At 28.6% G+C, this 19,976-nt stretch overlaps 1 protein-coding gene across 1 annotated transcript; it reads right to left on the bottom strand.

Moving 5' to 3' along the window:
- Window positions 1–525: 525 nt before the first annotated feature.
- LOC101495126 (cytokinin dehydrogenase 7) lies at window positions 526–5,419 on the bottom strand. The gene is made up of 4 exons (XM_004498800.4): window positions 4,597–5,419; window positions 4,246–4,521; window positions 2,675–2,937; window positions 526–1,080 (listed from the first exon to the last, which is right to left on the bottom strand). The coding sequence occupies exons 1-4, from the start codon at window positions 5,269–5,271 to the stop codon at window positions 735–737; spliced, it is 1,560 nt and encodes a 519-aa protein (XP_004498857.1). The 5' UTR covers window positions 5,272–5,419; the 3' UTR covers window positions 526–734.
- Window positions 5,420–19,976: the final 14,557 nt, after the last annotated feature.

Genomic DNA, 19,976 nt, shown 5'->3' with positions numbered 1-19,976 from the left:
GAATGATTGATATGTTGACAAATTCTAACGTATATCGTTATCTACCGTGAATCACCATGAATCTGATTTAAAAAACGTTTAAAACTTCAACGATTACAAAACTAGATAAAAATAAATAAAAACATATATATATATATATATATATATATATATATCTACCGTGAATCACCATGAATCTGATTTAAAAAACGTTTAAAACTTCAACGATTACAAAACTAGATAAAAATAAATAAAAACATATATATATATATATATATATATATATATATATATTATTGATATCAATCAATATTATAACTTATAAATATAATTTTGTATCATTAAAATTTTGTATGATTTTTAAGTAAGTAGATTGTTTATAAATATGATCGACGTAGAACTCACCAAATATCTTAGAGGTTTTGCGGTTAATAGTTTAATACCGTAAGAATTAAAATTTTAGGAACAAAATTTCTTTTTTTTTTTGTATTTGTTATCGAGCATAAGCTACACACTAGTTTTATTTTATTTAAGCAAATGTCAGAGTGCAGAAGGGATAATGATTCACATTAATTTCACCCCAAAAATATTGATTTACAAGATGGATGCAACATTGTAGTAATTGGTTGGGGAAAGAAACAACAAGAGGATGACGGAGGAGGAAAAAAAATATGAAGACAAAAATTACAATTGAGAAACAATCTATCTAAACTAGCTAACTAATAACTAGTAGTAATTACTAATAATGTAGCAAATTAATTATTATTATTATTATTATTATTATGTGAGTTGTTTCTGGAAAATAATTTCTGTCCAGGTGCAAGAATAGCCAATGGATCAAAATTTTGTTTTCTGTGTAGGAATCTAGTCCATTTATCCTCCCCAAAGTGGCGTATCCAGTTCTCCTGTGAGTGATAGTGAGGAAGATATAACTTGAAATTAAATCCTTTATTGTAACACAGTTGAATAATGGCATTGTTTTGTGCCACCAATTTATCAGTAGGTGGTCCCTTTGGTGGTGGTGGAATAAATCGTAGCAATGCTATTATGTAGAAGATGTTGCTGTCTGTAGGCACCACTACCGAGTGTCTATCATCCCACCTGATCATAATTAACACATAAAGCTCAATTAGGCTATAACTGTTGTGATTTGTTTTCAAAGTTTAGGATACTAGATGACAAAAATAGATTTCACAAATTTCTAGAAGGAAAATAAAACAGAGTGAAACAAGTCCAAGCTTACTTTTCAACGTGTGACTTCTTTTAAGAAACAAAATGCAATAGTAATGAGCTAGCTTTATCATTGATACAATGTAAATTAAGTCTTCTTTTATGAAACACTATAATCATTAACCTTTTAATATTAGTTTGTTCATGTCTAAAGTCTAACATAATGTGACAACGTAATTGTAATGTAGTAATAATGTTGATGGTGATCGGTGAATTAATGGATGAGGTATCAATTGATGGGTTGGGCAAGGGTGGGGAGGGGAGGGGACCCTTTAAGAGTAACCAAAATTCCAATTAATTTGTTTTTCTCTTAGAAAAGCAGCATCACAATCCAAACCCTGTGTATGTGGAACCACAAGGGCGATTTTGTTTTTTGTCTGTCAGAAATCAAATCCCATTTCAAGAGAAAATACAAAACTCGGTGTCACTGTAATCCGGTTGGCGAATAAATATTCTTGTCCATTCTCATTGGCAACACTGAACATCTAAGATACGTTGTTGGAATAGAATTAATGTTCAAATCTCGTACTTCCTCTACAGTGTTACTTTTTATTTATATTATAGGAGGGAGTAACAATTTAATTTAGAAGCTAAAATAAATAAATAAAAAGTGAATAATATAGAGTACGGAGAAGGTGAGATAAAGAGGCTACAAACAAGCGCAGTATGATGAAACAGCTGAGGTTACCATACGACCAAAGAGATGGTGGTAATGGGGTCCCATTTTCTAGTTCTAACAAGTGGAATATCACTACAACCCACCCTCTAAATCTTAACCACCCCCGTTTAAAATGTGTGGTCCAGTAAGCAAATCGGGTGAAAGAGGTAATGCCCTCAGGTGATTCAAATACGTGGCAACCAGGTCACATTTCGGTACCTGGTACTGGGCCCCTTGCCCCATTTCTCTCTACCATAAGTTTAGACTAAACTACAAAGGTAAATTAATTATATTTAACAAGACTTCTAACATTATATCACCCTAATATACAAATCTAACTCATTCCCTTAAATTCAGTTTTTTATACTACTATTATTTTTAAATTTTTAACCTCGTCATAATTATAAACCACCTCAGCCTCAATTCATGTCAAGATCACACAACCAACCCAACCAACGCATTAATAAAATTTTGTGAAACATAGCTTTCCTCCCTTCGAGGGTAAAAAATACTTACATTTTACCAAATCAAGACTAAACACAATTGATAAAAAAAATGACCACAATCACGATGTAAACTACATCATCATAATTTTTTGTATCGCCATAATAATTACACAATCACAGTAGCAAAAGTTTCATAAAAATAATTGATAGTCGCATTTATTTAACCTTATGTGTTTCAGATATTTCCCTAAAAAAATCTCAAATATTAAAAATTGTGAGGCGACAACTATAAAAATGCTTGAGCTTCCTCAAAAAAAAAAAAAAAAACTTGGAGATATGAATGTGTATAGTGTGTACTTACTTGCTTCGCAATAGTGGGTAGACTAGAATGGGACCACCGATCCCGTGTTTGAGGATTTTCTTGAACACTTCATGATCAAAATCAGCGATGTTGGACTTGGACACAAACATGTTCAACCATGGATGTGGTGCATCCCATATTCCTTTCGCTTTTGCATCTTCCTCCACACGCTTTACACGTAGCAAAAAATCCATGTACTTCACATCATCCTCGAATTTTATACCCTCAACGAATCTCAGCCGTCCAAGTAATCTATCCACTTTCTACAAGAAAAAGAATCCAGTCAGCAAGTAAGAAAAAAAAGCATTAAGGGTATTTTCGTAATTCGAATAAATGAATATGTATGTGTATAAAAATAAATAAAGTTAAAATATTAATATTAGAGATTCCAGAAAATGATGGTTTTTTGGCCATTTTCGGAACTGTGGGGGACCGTAACGTCAGCAAGATCTCAATGATCAGAGGAAATGGAGCACCCACTAATGTTACATGACCATTTTAACCTTAACCATAAAGGAATTCTATGTTACCATTTTATGCTAATAGCTAAGGTATCAAGAAAGCAAAGTACAGTCCGCTTCGGTAATTTGAAACAAACAACACAGTCTTTTTAGTAGAGGTAATGTGTCAGAAAATCCAATGGAAGATACATTACGACCGTGTAGTCAGTTTTCCCTAACCATTGGCATTTCCTCTTAAGAAGAAAAATAATTCAAATTCAAAATAAATAAAAGAGTAAACAAAATCTCAAACTCCAAAACCAACACTTATACCCAAATGATATGCTATGACGTTATGTATGTAGCTTATGGCAGAAGAGAATTAAATAACCCCTCCTCTCCATCTCTCCACTTCGTACATGTGTAGGTGAAATCTTCGTATATTTGACTTTTTTACTAGGGACCCACCTCAATTTGTTCTCTACCACTAAAATAAAACTTTTTTTTATTTTTTTTTCCTTCACCTTAATCGGTAAGTAAAATAAGCCACCTAGGTCAAAATTGAGTCACGGTGTGTATTATTTTCCGATGGATTCTACACCCGACCCGTATCCGTACAACTCGTTAATAAAAGACAAAACACCACCCGGTTCAACGTTTACATTTTGCTGAAAAAATATAGATATATAAGTTAAGGAAAATGCTAATGAACACTTGGACACTTGTTAAGGAGATATATATATTTTATTTTATAAAGTGTATGTAACATTGTGAATTCAATTTTTGAATGATATATATTTGTTCTCTTTAATGTAGTTTTTTTTATTTGTATATAGCTTTAACAAGTGTCTTTAGTTTGACGCATAAATTAATTAATAAATAGAATTCAGTTGTGGCTACAAAACATTGATATACAAGTCTTGTGTTTGAAACTGAGAATTCTCAACATTTAATAATGTGTATAAACCTATCCACTTAAAACCATCGAAACCATTTTACAAAAATACAAAACCATAAAGACTCTGAGCAGACCCAACATAAAAAATGTGATATCTTAGAGTTGAGGTCTGAACAATTGGAACATAAACTAAATTAAAAAAATTAGCAAAATGAATTAAGTTAGTTAATTACCATATCGACATCTGAAGATCGAGCTGTTTTACGGTAGTGAAGAGCAAGTTCTAAGCAATAGATAACCGGTCCAGCTTCTGAAGGTAAACGAACCGGGTCGAACATCTGGTTCGAACCCATCGGAATTGTGGGCCATCCATTACATGGGTCATCATTGTTAGCCACAACGAACCCTTCCACGTAATCAAAACCGTCACCTTCTGGCAAAGTTACCAGCCACTCTGCATCTCTAGTATAGTCCTCAAATTCCGAGTAAACCACCCTTATCCATCTCACCTAAATCAATTTTAAATTAAATCACACCAAAATTAAATAAAAAGAATATGAAATTAAATAATAATTTAATTTTACCATATCAGGGGATTTTTGAAGAACGATTCTGGCTCTAGTTATGATGCCAAACTGTCCAAGACCACCGAGCGTGGCAAAAAAAAGCTCTGAATTTTGATTTTCGGAGCAAACAAAAGTTTCGCCTTTACCAGTAACGACTTCTAATTCCGTTACGTTTGCCGTTTGAGGACCGTAACGGAAAGTCTGACCACTAACGCCGGCGTTAGAAAGCGTTCCACCCACCGTTAACCCGAGATAATCAGTCCACGACCTAGGAGCAAGTTGAAACTGCGAAACGCACCGTTTCAACACTTCTTCCCATAATGCCCCTCCAGAAACGTCGACGTACGGAACACCTTCTATACAGAGGAGTTGAAAATGTTCCTCTGCTAAAGCGCGCATGTCGAGGACGAGTCCTTTTTCAGCCATGGATTGGCCGTTGATAGAGTGGCCGTTGCCACGTGGCGCAACCGTGAGGTTTTTTATTGTTGTTGCTGCTTTGACTGCTCTTGCCACGTCGGCGGTGGAGATGGGACGGATTACGGCGAGAGGGTTGGAGGATTTCATGCCGCCGAAGTCTTTGGTTGCGATTGCGTTTGGGCCGAAATGGAAAGAGGTTTGGAGGGAAGATACGTCGTCGTTTGGAGTTGATTCTGTGTCGTTTCCGTGAACGAAGGGTTCAAAGCAAGCTATCATGTTTGTGGTGTGAACTGTGAAGCAAAACGGTTAATTTGGGTGCCTTTTTTTTATTTTTTTTCGGTTTTTTTAGATATATAAAAGTTTGGGTTGGTTTGAGTTTTGAAGCTTTTTTTGTTTCTTACAGAGTTTGAGTTTGAGAGATGTGCGTGCTTTGCTGCAGGTATGGTTGGTCTTTAAATAGCGGCTCATTTGGATTTTCTTATCATACATAATGACTAGTAATATATTTTTGTGTTTATTTTCGGTCGAGAAGAAAAAAAGCTAATGGGAATTTCAGAATTCATATTCTATAATAAAATTGTCAAAATAAATTTATTTAATGCGTGCAAAAATGGTAGATGTATCTCCAATTTTGGTCATTATATCCACAATATAAATTTGATTTGGTGGTAGAGAAAAAGAATAAATGAATAAAGTGATAAGACAGTCTCAAATTAGATTATCACCTCAAACATGTACTAATAAATAAATATTAATTAATTTAAAACAAATAAAAACGTCTTAGATAATATATATCTTTTTGGTTATTAAATAATACATATTTCTTCGGAAGTAAAATTTCTCAAACACCTATAATGAGAATTTAATTTTGTACATAAAATTGAATTACTCTTAATTTGTACATAAATTAGATGGCATTTGAGATTGAATTATTACTCGTATTTCAGCGTGATATACTTTGCACACATTGTTTTTGAAAACAACTATCAAATTATTCTATTGTAATTATCATATACTGAGTAAAGTGTTCTTTAGCTCTGATATGTAGTACACGTCGATCACAACTTGTGTGGTTCCACCAATTTGAAGTTTGATATTTCGTCTTTCGATAGCCATCATAGAATTGTCTCCACGTTTTGACTAAGATTAAGAATTTTCCATCTAATTCATAAAACTAGCCATTTAATTATTTCACTATTGTGGTTGCTGCAACTAAGTTAAGAAACCAAAACTTGTTTTCTAATGCAAATGGTACTTCCCATGTGTCATGAGTAGCCTTTCTTCTCACCGCTAGGACATTCATAAGAAAAATACCTTAATGTGCGGCAATTGTTACATTCAATTAAATTCTTCATAAATTTATTGTCTCCCTCCACCGTTTTCTTCTTTAAAACCACCTAGACATTTTCCTTGAAATTCTTTTGACAAAAATATTTCGATTTTTCTCGAGAAAGAAGTTTTTGATTCTTTTTTTCAGCAAAAAATAAATGTAAAAAATTTCAAATATCTTTTGATAAAAAATAATTTTCAAGAAAAAAGTTTGGATTATTTGTGGAAAATATATAAGGAAAAAAATTATTTAAAAAATTTTCAAAAAAAAAAAAGTTTCAATACTTTTCATATTTTTTCGGGAAAAGCAAATTTTGAAAAATAATTTTTAAATAGATAACTGATTTATTTTAAATACGTGATTCAATTCATGAATCGTTTAATTGTTTTAGTTTTTGGTGTAATACAATTCAAATTATGTCAAATTAACCATATATTTAACACACCTTCAAACTTATTTAACCCATCGATTAAGCCTCAACATTGTTGCCCATCCGTACACCCTATAAACATCTTGAGAAAAAAAAATAGAGATAACCACTTAATATATGAAGAGTAAAAGAAAAATAAAATGAGATTTTGAAGATTTAGAGGCTTCCAAATAATAAGAGATCTTTATTAAAGAAAATATACTCTTCCCCAAAACGTAATAATCGCTTATGATATATATAAACAAACAATTAACTTATAATTGTTGGCTATATAATCAAGAGGATACGAGAATCCGAGGCCAATGTCACCCCTTAAAGGAAGGAAAAAATCCAACGGAGAAAAACACCAAGATTTAGGTAACATAAGTTAACGAGATAAAAGATATAAAAGTGCATATTTTGTATTGATAAACTAGACAAATAGTAGACTTAGTTGCTCACAGCTTAGGAAAGAAAATACAAGGTTGGACCATTAGCCCATTACTTAGCTTTAGAAAAACGATACGTAAAATGATATCGTAGAACTTAGTAAAAATCAATCAATTTAAATATAAAAAAAGATTAATGGCCCTTTGTCCCTACATAAAACTAATAATAATAATCACAAAGACCTTAGAAAAACACACACACAAAGAGCTCATAAAAAATAAAAAATAAATGAGGGACCTTCAAGTTTTTTTTTCTGGAGTTGTAGGGTCCTTCAAGTTAGTTATACTTCATTTCAAAAAAGTTAGTTATACTTTTATTTGAACGTAGAGTCATTGGGCTATATTATCTAATGGAGCCAAGCTTGCCGATAGAGATAATTCTCCATGCTTGTGAATTTTCAAACCAAAGTTTCTATTTAATACTAAAAAACGAATTTATAATTTATAAATTATAAACTTTGTTTGATAATACTCATTTACAAATTTATAGTATTTTTTGATAAATTATTTTTTAAAACTTATGAATTTATAACTTATCATTTTTCTTTTGATTTTATTTTCATGTTGTAATTAAAATTATATTTTTATATGTCATAATTTATTTAATATAATTTTAAATAAATAATTAATATAACTTTAATTTTAAAATAATTTTAATAAATAATCATTTCAAGTAAATAATTTATAAATATAATTTAAAATAAATAAGTTAGCTAAATCAATAAAATAAATATTTGATTAATAAATATGTAATTTATTATAATTTTCAATTTTTTGTTTGTAAATAATTTATATTTTAAATTAAATAATTTATTTATTATAATTTTAAATAAATAAAATAGATAAAAAAATTATCAATCATTAACCTAATTGAACCGCTAATTTTTCTGAGCACTCAATTATCTCAACAATTATCAATTATAATCTATAAACTAATTTACTAAAGATAATCTTATGCTCAATTACATTTCACTCCTAAAAATATATTAAATTATCAACAAAATTTAGAGAAAAGTAATTTTGTTTTCATTAGTAGTTCAACTTTTTTAGCAATGCTTTTAGTCCCTTATTTTAGGTCAGCACTTTTATTGCCTTTAGCTTGGACTATAGGGTTTTTGGTTATTATAGTATGTGCAATAAGAGTGATTTTTGTATCTTTTTAGTAATTTTTTTGAATAATTTTAATTCCTCAATATAAATATTAAAAAAACTATATGATGTTATTTTGAATTTTCTTTCACTTGAACGAATTAAAAGTAACATTATATAATTTGACTAAGAGTGATTTTGATCTCGTGGTGAATACTCGATTAGAAACCTCAATGAGATATGGTAGATTTTTTGTTTTGTTTTTAGGTTTACTTCATTAAAAAGTTTGTTTACAATATAAAAATTATTAAACAATATTGAAAATTAAATAATGAACATTTAAAATTATAAGAAAATAGTAAAATAATTTAATTAATAAAAGTATTTAATAGTTATATGTAATTCTGCAATAGTGACTATTTTTAATTAATTTACATAAGTTTAGTGTAATTGAAATTATATAAAATAAGTCAAAATTTAACAAAACACACAAATATTCAAAATGAGAAAATTTGGATATAATAGTAAAAAATTTCTTACTGTATGTCATTTTTATTAAATGGACTGGCAAAATGAGTATTTAAAATTTAAATGTATTCTCGTCGATAGATAAGCAATATGTAATATAAAAAATTAACAAACTATTCGTTATTGTTAAAAGTTTGTTGCTTTTTAATTAATATAAGTTTGAAAAAGAGTTAATTTATATGTTAACTTTATCTCCAACGATAGACAAGATTACCTAATATTATTTCATGAAACCGTGAGAAAAAACGTTCTTGTTTGAAGTCGTTAGAGAAGTTAAAAAACACAACAACGAAGATAATATAATTTTCAAACACGAAAATATAAATAAAATTTATAATTGTTGTCTAATGACAACTAAATAATAATACTATTAAATTTATTTATAACATAAATATATAACACATATTTAAGATTTTAAATATATCTATCATCTCTAAAACAAATATTTAAATTATAATTTATAATATTTTTATTTTTTTTATAATAAAAAATTTAAACGAGTTATGTTCTAGAGACTAATCAAATTAAGATAAATTTTAAAGTTGAAAAAATACTCACAAAAATATTTACTGATCACCCATTAAAAGGATATCTACAATAATCGTAAGAGTTAAACATACAATTTTATGTGAGTTAATAATTTAATTTACTAATTAAATCAACATACATTTATATCTTACAATAATTAAAAAGAATGGAAGTTTGAGACATAATTTTTTTTAATTGATACATCATATAATAAAGAATTAGAGTCAATAAAAATATTTATCATCTCCCTCTTTCTTTAGCCAACTGAACAATATGAAGCGTATTTTGAAGATATTAAATTTCAAACAATGTTACCCATTTGTCTTTCATTGAAATCACGTGTATGTACTGCAAATAGTTAAAAATTATCCATATTTTAATTCCACACGCCCACATATTATAATTTTAATGAAATATTTTATAATATTTTTTATAAATAAAATAATATTAAACTACAATATTTTATATTTAAATTTAAAATATAATATTCAGTTTAACAATAATATTTGTTAGTTAAATTAAATTTTACCGATAACTTTATTTTATTATTTTATTTATAGTGTTTTGTTAGTATCGAAACAACAAAAATTTGAGGCATTTGGATTATTAATGTATGATTGGAAACATGTTCACAATTCCTCACTTTAACTTTTTGTGATCATGAACTCCCAATTGCGGGTGGATTATTTTTGTATAGTTACTAACAAGAGCAAATATAAATCTGATAGGTATACTCATAAAATATTAATTATATCTTTTATTCTTTTAATTAATATTTTTTATAAGTGTGTCTAAGACTTGTGGCCAGAGTTGTGATTCTGGAAAAGTTGCTCACTGCTAGTTAGACACAGCTGAACCAGTTTTCTCATTTAAGATTATTGACTTTGATGTTATAATGAGTCATGTTTTGGATTCATAAAAGATATCAATCACATCAGTTTCAATTTTGATTGAAAACTTCACTTTTTTATATAGTTTATAGGTTCATATTTAAAATATGTTGTTTAATTTGCAATTTGTCAATAGTCACGTTCATAATAACATAAGCAACTATATTTGCTCCTCACCTATTATATTCTATGATCATTGGTTTATATTTAGAATCATAGGTAGCACTTTATATACCCCCCTTTCCTCGTTTTTTTGTTTCCTTTTTCATTCCTTATTTATTCATTTTTATCAATTCTTTTTAGAGATACATATGGTGTCACAAGACAACAGAAATTAAGGTAGGTGCAAAATAACTATGAGCTGGAAGTTCAATTTATCCTCTCTCACGGTCCCACCACACCCCTCCACTTTTCTTTTATTTAATTTATTTTAAAACATATTGTTATTGATACCCAAACAAAAAATATAAATTAATAATTGTAAACTTAGATGACAAAATTCAAAAGGATATTGGTTGTGATGCCATGAAGATTGTTTTGAACACAAGGTGACAACATGACCACAATAACATTTTTGTTTTCTGCATAAATCTTTTCAATATAGTTGCATACATGGATACCCATTTGAACTCATCATATAAGATATTTGAATGAAATGACAACACAATTTACAACTCACATATGCAAGTCTTTATCGATATATGTAGATTTTATATGAAATAAAACTTGAGGACGAAGGTAGATTTAAAGGTGTAGATATACACCCTACATCTACCACACCCCTACATCACTATTAAAATAATTACTATTTTTAAATTTAATATATATGTATATATTTATTATATTTAATATTTTTTTGTATATTATAAATTTTAATATCTTCTTTATAAAAAAAGTATAATTTTAATATTTTTATAAATTTATAATAATAATTATTGTACTATATTACTTATAATAAATATAATTTTAAATTAAATATTATATATAAATACACACATGAATGAGACAGACCTACAACGTAGAAAGCCGAAAACTTGTCTTTAGTGTGGGGGTGGGGATGCAAAATATGTCTATGACCCGATATCATACCTAGATTTGATACTTTAATTTATATTATTAAAATTCATTTTTGTTGTGGATTTTAATGTATTTGTCATAGATATTAAATATTTATTATAAATTATATGGATTGTACTCTATAAGTTATGTAGATTCAAATATTTTTATATATTTCATATATTTGATTATTATAATTTTATAACTTATTTATCAAACGATTCGACTGTAGTTTAATAGGTTGGACCAATTGAGCCAAGACCCGGGAGTCTTTCTAGTTGGACCTCTAATTTAATTTTTAAAACTTTGAATTGTATCTAGACCAAAAAAAACAAACTTTGAATTGTATTGTTCTAGATCGATATAAGTCTACATTTTCTATCATTTCATAAGATTTTTGAACTAAAATATGACGATTTGACATATTTTAAATGATGTGGCATATGATTTTATGACATTGAATCATATAAATGCATTAATTATTCATATGTCATCAATTAAATTACTAAAATAAAATATTATGAAGCTGAAAGTGAAGTTTTTGGATGTTTTTATTACAATTTATCAAGTGTTGATCATACTATATCATCGTATCATATGTCATATTATTTAAAATATGTTACATCACAATCTTTTTGTTAAAAAATAAAAATAGAAGATCAAAACTTTCAGATTCCAAAATAGCAATGTTAATTTTGTGAATTTGTAAAAATAAAGAGATTAAAACTGCAATTAAACTAAAAATTTAATATTTACTACTTTTGTTCAAATTTGGACAAAATTAAAGTAGCTAAAATTTCACTAAAAGGGGGTTGAATAGAGATATTGTAGATTTTAAAATTTTCTTTTAATTCCGTATCCTCTACGAGAGGATAAAAGTCAGAGGATATAAATTTGAAACTTTAAGTGATAGTTAAATAAATAAAGAGGAAAGAGTACATAAAATGACACACTCAAATTTATACTGGTTCACCTAATGTAAGCTACGTCGAGTCCTCACAAACTTGTGAGTTTTCACTATAGCTCAAAATGGTTTGTCCTCTTACGGAAATCTTTTTCAACTTTGTATTTTTTAGCCTCACCAGGCTTACAACACTGTATTTTTACTAGCCTCAACAGGCTTACAAAATAACTCAAATATATATCAACTTGAGGATATACAGTAGTAATGTGTTTGATTTGTTTTGGGGATCAAATTAAAATTTTATAAGATAAGATAGTTATGTGAAGTTGTATATAACACACTCAATAAAAATGATCCTCATATTTGTTTAAGTTTGGAAGAGTGTGTAGAATGAAGAGAATGGTAATAAGCTTGAATAACTTGGATGTTTTCTTGTAGATGATTATTTTGATGTTTGAAGATTAATACTCCTCTATTTATAATTGTTTTTGAAGCTTCAAACATGTGGATTAGCAAAATATAGTTGTTGAAGAGTCTCGCTTTTCAACATTTTTTCGTACTAATACCTTTGTAATTTTTCACGTGCGATAATGAATATTTTACATGAGTTCATCATTTTTTCGGCTTTGTTCATCATCTGTGGCATTTTCATCCTCTTTTCTGTTTTGATTATCCTCTAACATATATGTCATAAAATAATCCTTATAATTTAGCATTGCTTGTCTTCTGACAAAGGTTCATCTCGTTTTAATTTATGACGTACATTCTTCCTCTAAGTGTCTATCCTCCAGTTCATAGAACATGTTGGATTAAGTCAAAATTTTCTCCTTTTTATCAAGATGACACTACAAAAAAACTTTTATTATCTACGACAGATTTTGGCTTTACTTACGGTATAGTCGTGGGTATTCAATAATTACTCACAGAATAGCTACGGACACGGGTCTGTAGGTAAATTGCTCGTAGGAATTATATTACCTACAGAAAATTCATAGGTGACATTTACTTGTAAGATTTTCGTGGGTAATTCACTTACAGAAATGTTCTGGGTAAATTACCCACAAAAATATCACGGGTAATGTCAAACTAAGAAAATTAATGTTACCTACGAAATTTTCGTCGGTAACGTTTCCTATGGCATATCCGTGGGTAATATCAAACTAGAAAGAAAAAAGTTATAATACACGCTTTCATCTGACTTACATAAACTAAACAACAATATCACAATTTACATGTTAAAAATTACTTCTTCATATATATGACTAACATCATTAAATCTAAAAGTCTCAATAAAATATGAAAATAAGTAAACTGTGATAATACTCTAAAAACAAGCAATTTTTCTGTGTTTGACACTTGTTTCATTAATAACCAATTCAAGTGTATTCATCAGAACTAAAATATACACAATTTACAAGAAAACTTATGTCATAGCCTAAACTACCTCTTTGAAACTAATATTCTCACTATTAATAATCCAATCATAATTATAGGCTTTTCTGGAAAGTGTAAGGTGATATGATAAGTACGTGTATACTAACAAATTTTTAACTACTTACTATTATTGAATTTCTTCTGGTAACCAAAAAAAGACGAATGTGTTTCTTGGAATATTAAGATGTTCATGTTTGGCAGTATACTTTTTCCAGTAAATCTTACCTTGTACTTCACAAAAATAAAGAGACTACAAACTGTTTGGCTCTAACAACACTTGAAAGTTAGCAAATGAAAATGAACAAGTAAATGATAGCGTAACAAATTTTAGGAACACTAGGCAGACTAGCAACTTGCTAATTAACAACTACAATCAATACAAAATTGAACCTGCAAAATCGAGCACCAATAACAATTAAATAAAAACCAAACACCAAAGCTAAATTATCAATGATAAAGACACATTGCTTATGATCATAATATATAGAACACATTACTTATGATAAGGACACATTGTCCCTAGGGCCTATTTTTATGTATATGGTCAGACTATATAGAACCAGTGCAAGCAGCAAGATAAATTCACAAAATGTACCAGAAATTTACCACTAAGTTGGGTACCTCAAATTCAAATGCCCTAGTGTTCTTCCACTTTTCCTAGCATGTCACACCAAATGTTGATAGCTTGATCACCATGGCACCAGTGGTTTCATCCTTACCATGGATCCTATGGACTTCTCTGTTAATAATAAGAAACAAGGTATCATTCTTTGGAGTATTATAGTAGATTTAGGCTTGCTTGTAAAACTGATGATAGCTCTATTAGATACTCCTTTATTCATTTGTTCCCACGTAGCAACAACTTGAGCCTTTGCTGCTAGCAATACAAGGAGAATATTAGCATGTTCATTAGCAACAATAACCATAAATCTCCAAAATAGACATAATCAAAGTTGTCTTAACATGCAATATGAAACCAAAAGTCCCAAAACCTCACCGGTACCATCCAGTTTTTCCTAAACTCCAAAAACATGTTGAATTAGTAAAAAAAAGTTAACAAACAATAATATTAACAAGGAGAAGTATTTACTAGACAAGAAGCTAAATGCAAGAAGCAGACAAAGATGAGTATAATGAGCAAGTGCACCTTTCACTCTAAATGATAATGAGCATAATGGGGTTACTTACACACTCGCTTTCCCATGCCCTTGCCCACACCAATTGCTTGGAAAAGATATGTTGCATGTTAAGACAAAATGAATAATTAGACTTCACATATGTAACTTAAGCATAAAAAGAAAGTCCTATGAAGGAATTGTACTCTAAGCAGAGGAATTGTACTCTAATAGCTTGTGCATGTGCTCTAACCTTTCGGAGTATCTGCTTTTCTTCTTTATTCAAATTCAAGGTATAAGGAAATCGACAAGAAGCTTTTAGCACAAGCGCAACTAGCTAACACTCCTTTTTAATTAAACTCAAATTTAACCACAACTTTAATTAAGAACTTGTCCATTATAACTATTTCTTGTCAAGGTTATTGTATCTAACAAAAGTCCCAAAATCTCACCAGTAACATCCAGTTTTTCCTAAACTCCAAAGTCCAATCCGTATGTTGTAAATTGCCATATTATTTTTATTACCAACCAAATGAACACGAGCATAAACAAAATCAATGGGTTCACTCAACAAAAAGGAAAAATACAGAGAAAAAAAAACAAGAACTCAGCTTCAACACAAACATACACATGCACAAGTTAGCAAGCAATTTCTCAAAAACAATCAGAACTCCGAAAGTAAGAAACATATTAAATAGCAAAAAGAAAAATCAGCCAAGCTTCTAAGTTACTTGCAAATGCACGAGATTAAATCAAAAACACAAATACAATTCCCTGAACGAACACACTCAAATCGAACAAATTAGAGTGAGATATTCATTATAAATTACTGCTAGTTATAGATAATACCTGAGAAAATAGGTAAGAAGCGGCGCAACACAACAATTATGGCGATGTCGAGAATAGCTTTGATGGTGTGAACCAGAGCTGTGGTTGAAGATTGAAGGATGTATTTTAGGAGTGACGGTTTCGCGCAAATCATATATTGATTTCGATGCAAAAAGAAACACAACGAATATACTTAGATTGAAGAAGACACAAATCAATGAAAGACGGTTAAGTTCGAAGAGAGTGGAGCGTCGCAGATCATAGAGAAAAGTTGCAGATCTGAGAGTGAAGGACAAAGAATATCGATCAAGAGTGATAATGTGATTCTGAAAGCAATAGATATCGACTTGTTGGGCGAGAGCTATGGAGAATGAGATTTTGTTTTTGGAGAGAGTGTGTGTTTTGAGGGAATGGAAATCCTATTTACCAGTTTTGAGAAAACGAGAGTGTGTTTGAGAGAAGAAGGTGAAAATGTTTCTATTGGAAAAAATAAAATAAAATATTCTTTAAAAAAATAACTTAAAATAATGCATATTTACATTACCCACGAACTTAGAACCGTGAGTAATTTTCCGTAGATATAGAGACATTTTTAATGTTACCTACGAAATAATCGTCGAAATTAATTAAAAAAAATAAACAAATGACTTTTTAATGTTATCTACGCAACCCTTTTACAGCGCTTTTTGTAAAAGCGCTGTAAATTGAAGCGCTCTCCCATAGCTTTTACAGCGCTTTAAACACAAGCGTTGTAAATTAAAACGATGTAAAAATAACACGAATAAATCTCGCAAATTTTAAGTGGGTTGCACATTTTTTTTCTTTACCGACGGACTTTTTTAATGTTACCTACAAAATAATCGTGGAAATTAATTAAAAAATAAATAAATTACTTTTTAAGCAATTCACAAGGTTTTTCTGTAAAAAAAAACTAATTTAGTCATGGACTAACATCCGTGGATAATTTTTTCGTAGGTATTCAAATGTTTTCTTGTAGTGTGATGAGGAACCTGTTTTCAAGGATGTTCATGGATGATCATTCTCAGATCTGGATTCTTCATTCTCAGATCTGGATTTTTCATCCTCAGATATGGATTCTTCATCCTCATATCTGGATTTTTCATCCTCTAATTTTCATATAGACACATCTTGACCCATAGTTTTTTCATCCTCAAACTCGGTCGAGAGATAAATAAAATTTGACAAAAAATTATTTCAACCAAAATTTAATTTGGGATTCTCTATAATAATCTATTTTTAACTAAAATTCATTAATTACTTGAGTCTATTCACTTGATTAAACAAAATTTATATTTATTTTATAGTATATGATATATTATATACGTTGATTTTGTTGAACTTGTTACATGTTATATGACATAATATCAATATATTAATACACATCGATAAAAATAAAAAATAAAATAAAAAAATAAAAGCGAATCAACTAATTCATTCCAAACCGTAATTAATCATATCAATTTTTTTTAAGAAACAAAACTATGTGGCCTATGTAACACATATTGAGTCTTAGAGGTTCGTTTGGTTGAGGGAATTTGAGGGGAGAATATTGTGGCCTATGTAACACAACTATGTGGCCTATGAAAAAGAGCAAAATCTTTTTTGTATTTTTTTTTCTTTTTATTTTGTGTAGATTTGAGAAAGAGGGGATTAAAATAACTTATAAATTATTTACATTTTTTTTTATTGAAATAGATATCAATTTAATTAAAATATTTTATTTACCTCTTTAAAATTAAATATATCTCAGTTTTCTTTCTTTCTTCTTCTTTAAAATCTATCTCTATCTTCTATTGAATAAAATGGAACCAAATGCTCTATTTGAGAGTTAAGAGTAGAGAAAAATATAGGAATTAAAGGAAAGAGAGGATGAGAAAGAAATAGAGAAATTTTTTATTTTATTTGAAATAGCAGTTCTATAGAAAATGACATGATAATATTTTATGATTTATATTTTTAATGTCTAAAGTATTATAACTTATAAAATATTTGAACCATTTATCTCAATCCTCCAAAACTCCTAAAAAATCTTCCTTCCCAAAGCCATTCTTATGTCCGTTTCTTCCTTTTTTTTTTTTTTGAAGTTTCTCCTTTTCATATCATTTATTTTTATTCAAATAATTATTTTTAAGAAGTTTTTTAATAAACAATCATTTATTATTAAATTAGTATAATTGATCTGATGTGATATTTATCTTTCAATTAATGATAAAATCAATCTATTTGTTCTTTACTTTGTCGGTCTTACAATTGACCTATCCTATCAATTTTAACCGAAAATTCTACTTACTAACATTTATATCATATATCTTTTTATCTCAAATTCGAACCACATAACTCAATCTCTCTGATATATAATAATCTATAAATTTAATTCATTGCAGTCGATAAATTCACGCTTTCATATAGTCGAAAAATCAATAACAGTATGATTTTGATCAGACAGTCTTAAAAAATATATTTTTTAATTTATATATTTTAATTTAAAATATAAAACTTAAATCTAAACCGTCTTATTTTGTTTCAACAATTACTGACGTATGACTACTTCCTATAAGATGATCCCTAACTACGTAGAATCTAAATTCAATAATTTAACACTTTGTTTACAATAAGAACTTTTGCAGTGATAGTCTACTAAAAATAGTGCTTAAATGAGTCTTACATATATCACTTATTTATTTTTCTAATTTTAGTACCTAATAACCACTCCAACTCCAACCCTTCTAAAAAAGTTACTAAATGAGTTTCACAAATAACTTTCATCATTATTAAATCAAAGAAATATAATACACCAACCCCAAGTATAATAGAGGAAAGAGATAATACTTTGTGAGATCTTATGATACTTTTCCTTTACAAGAAAAATTTATTTATTAATGGAATAAAAAGAATCAAATTAATTTTGTTTAAAATGTTATTTTTCTAAGCGATAAAATGTCTCTTTTGTTTTGGTTGTATTTAGAATTTTAGATGTCTCATTGACGCGATCTTTGATTTGCTGAAAAGTTTAGAGAATTATCTTCGATTTGTCTTTTAAATTCAATAAAAAAATCAACTTATGTCATGATATAAAATGACTTTAAAGTTGATGGTGTAATTAAGATGTGAATTGAAGTTTTTTGTTTTATGAATTAAAATAAATTGAATAATGGACTAATTCATGATAAATGAGTAGTACTCAAGTGGAGCACAAAAAGGATTGTAGACGCAATTCATTGGTGTATAAGAAGTAACTCTAGATTTGTCTTACTGAAGACGACTCTTTAGTTTCTTGTGCTACTATTATAACTACATTTTTATTAATTTTAGACAATATAAGTGCAGCCATTAGAAAAGAAAATTAGTGCAATAAATATAAATTGATGTTAGTTTAGTGTGACTTTTGTATTACTTTTAATCAACCAAAAAAAGTTTTTTCCTTTATATAGGGAGAATTAGATAATAAAATGGAGAAGATTTTTGTTGAAAAGAACACACTTTGTGTATCTTAGAGATTAAGCCCCTTTTTTGTTATGAATTGAACCATCTCTTTTGATTTTATCAAGAAATCAAGTTTTCTTGTGGCATTCATTCCTCCGAGGGTTACTATTCATCTTCTCCATAGAAGTTTGAGTTTGGTGTCTCCTTCATTTCTATCTTTTTCAATAATTCGAAATATATATGTGTTGTCAATAACATACACATAAAATGATAAACCGTGCATATCATCTCATCTAAGATTAAAAAAAAAAAAAAAAAAAAAGACAAATCATGCCTTTTGGTAGTTGTCAATATTTATATAAGTATTACTATTTATTAGACACTTTCATTTTCATCCTCCAGTAGGGCTGTTAATAAATTGTGTGTGAATATTATTTATTGTTGGTGTTATAACTATTGCTTTTGTACAATTTTCTTTTTATCTAAATAAGTGATTAATACACGTATAAAATTTGTATTTTTTACATAGTGTTAGTGCGTGTTGTGTTTGTTTGTCATGTTAATATGATATTTCATTGTGTATTGTGAATACCTCAATTTTATTATGTGTGTAGTTTTTATCATATTTAAATATATTTTATTGTTTTATATTATTAACTCGTATAGGCTTTTAAAAAATAAAATAAGAAGGTCTTTTACAGCGCTTTTTAAAAAAAGCGCTGTAATAGGCTTTTAAAAAATAAAATAAGAAGGTCTTTTACAGCGCTTTTTAAAAAAAGCGCTGTAAAAGGCTTTTTTATTTTATTTTTAAAAGGCCTATTACAGCGCTTTTTTTAAAAAGCGCTGTAAAAGACCTTCTTATTTTATTTTTTAAAAGCCTATTACAGCGCTTTTTTTAAAAAGCGCTGTAAAAGACCTTCTTATTTTATTTTTTAAAAGCCTATTACAGCGCTTTTTTTAAAAAGCGCTGTAAAAGA

This window comes from Cicer arietinum, chromosome 4 (assembly GCF_000331145.2).
Source record: "Cicer arietinum cultivar CDC Frontier isolate Library 1 chromosome 4, Cicar.CDCFrontier_v2.0, whole genome shotgun sequence".
Taxonomy (NCBI): Eukaryota; Viridiplantae; Streptophyta; class Magnoliopsida; order Fabales; family Fabaceae; genus Cicer; species Cicer arietinum.
The sequence above is the reverse complement of the archived record's forward strand: the minus strand, read 5'-3'. Positions and strand labels throughout refer to the sequence as shown.

Coding starts and splice junctions, on each gene's coding strand:
- LOC101495126 (XM_004498800.4), bottom strand. CDS start 5,271: ATGATAGCTTGCTTTGAACCCTTCGTTCACGGAAACGACACAGAATCA. Junction 4,522..4,596: donor TTCAAAAATCCCCTGATATG/GTAAAATTAAAT, acceptor AAATTGATTTAG/GTGAGATGGATAAGGGTGGT. Junction 2,938..4,245: donor GATCTTCAGATGTCGATATG/GTAATTAACTAA, acceptor TTTTTCTTGTAG/AAAGTGGATAGATTACTTGG.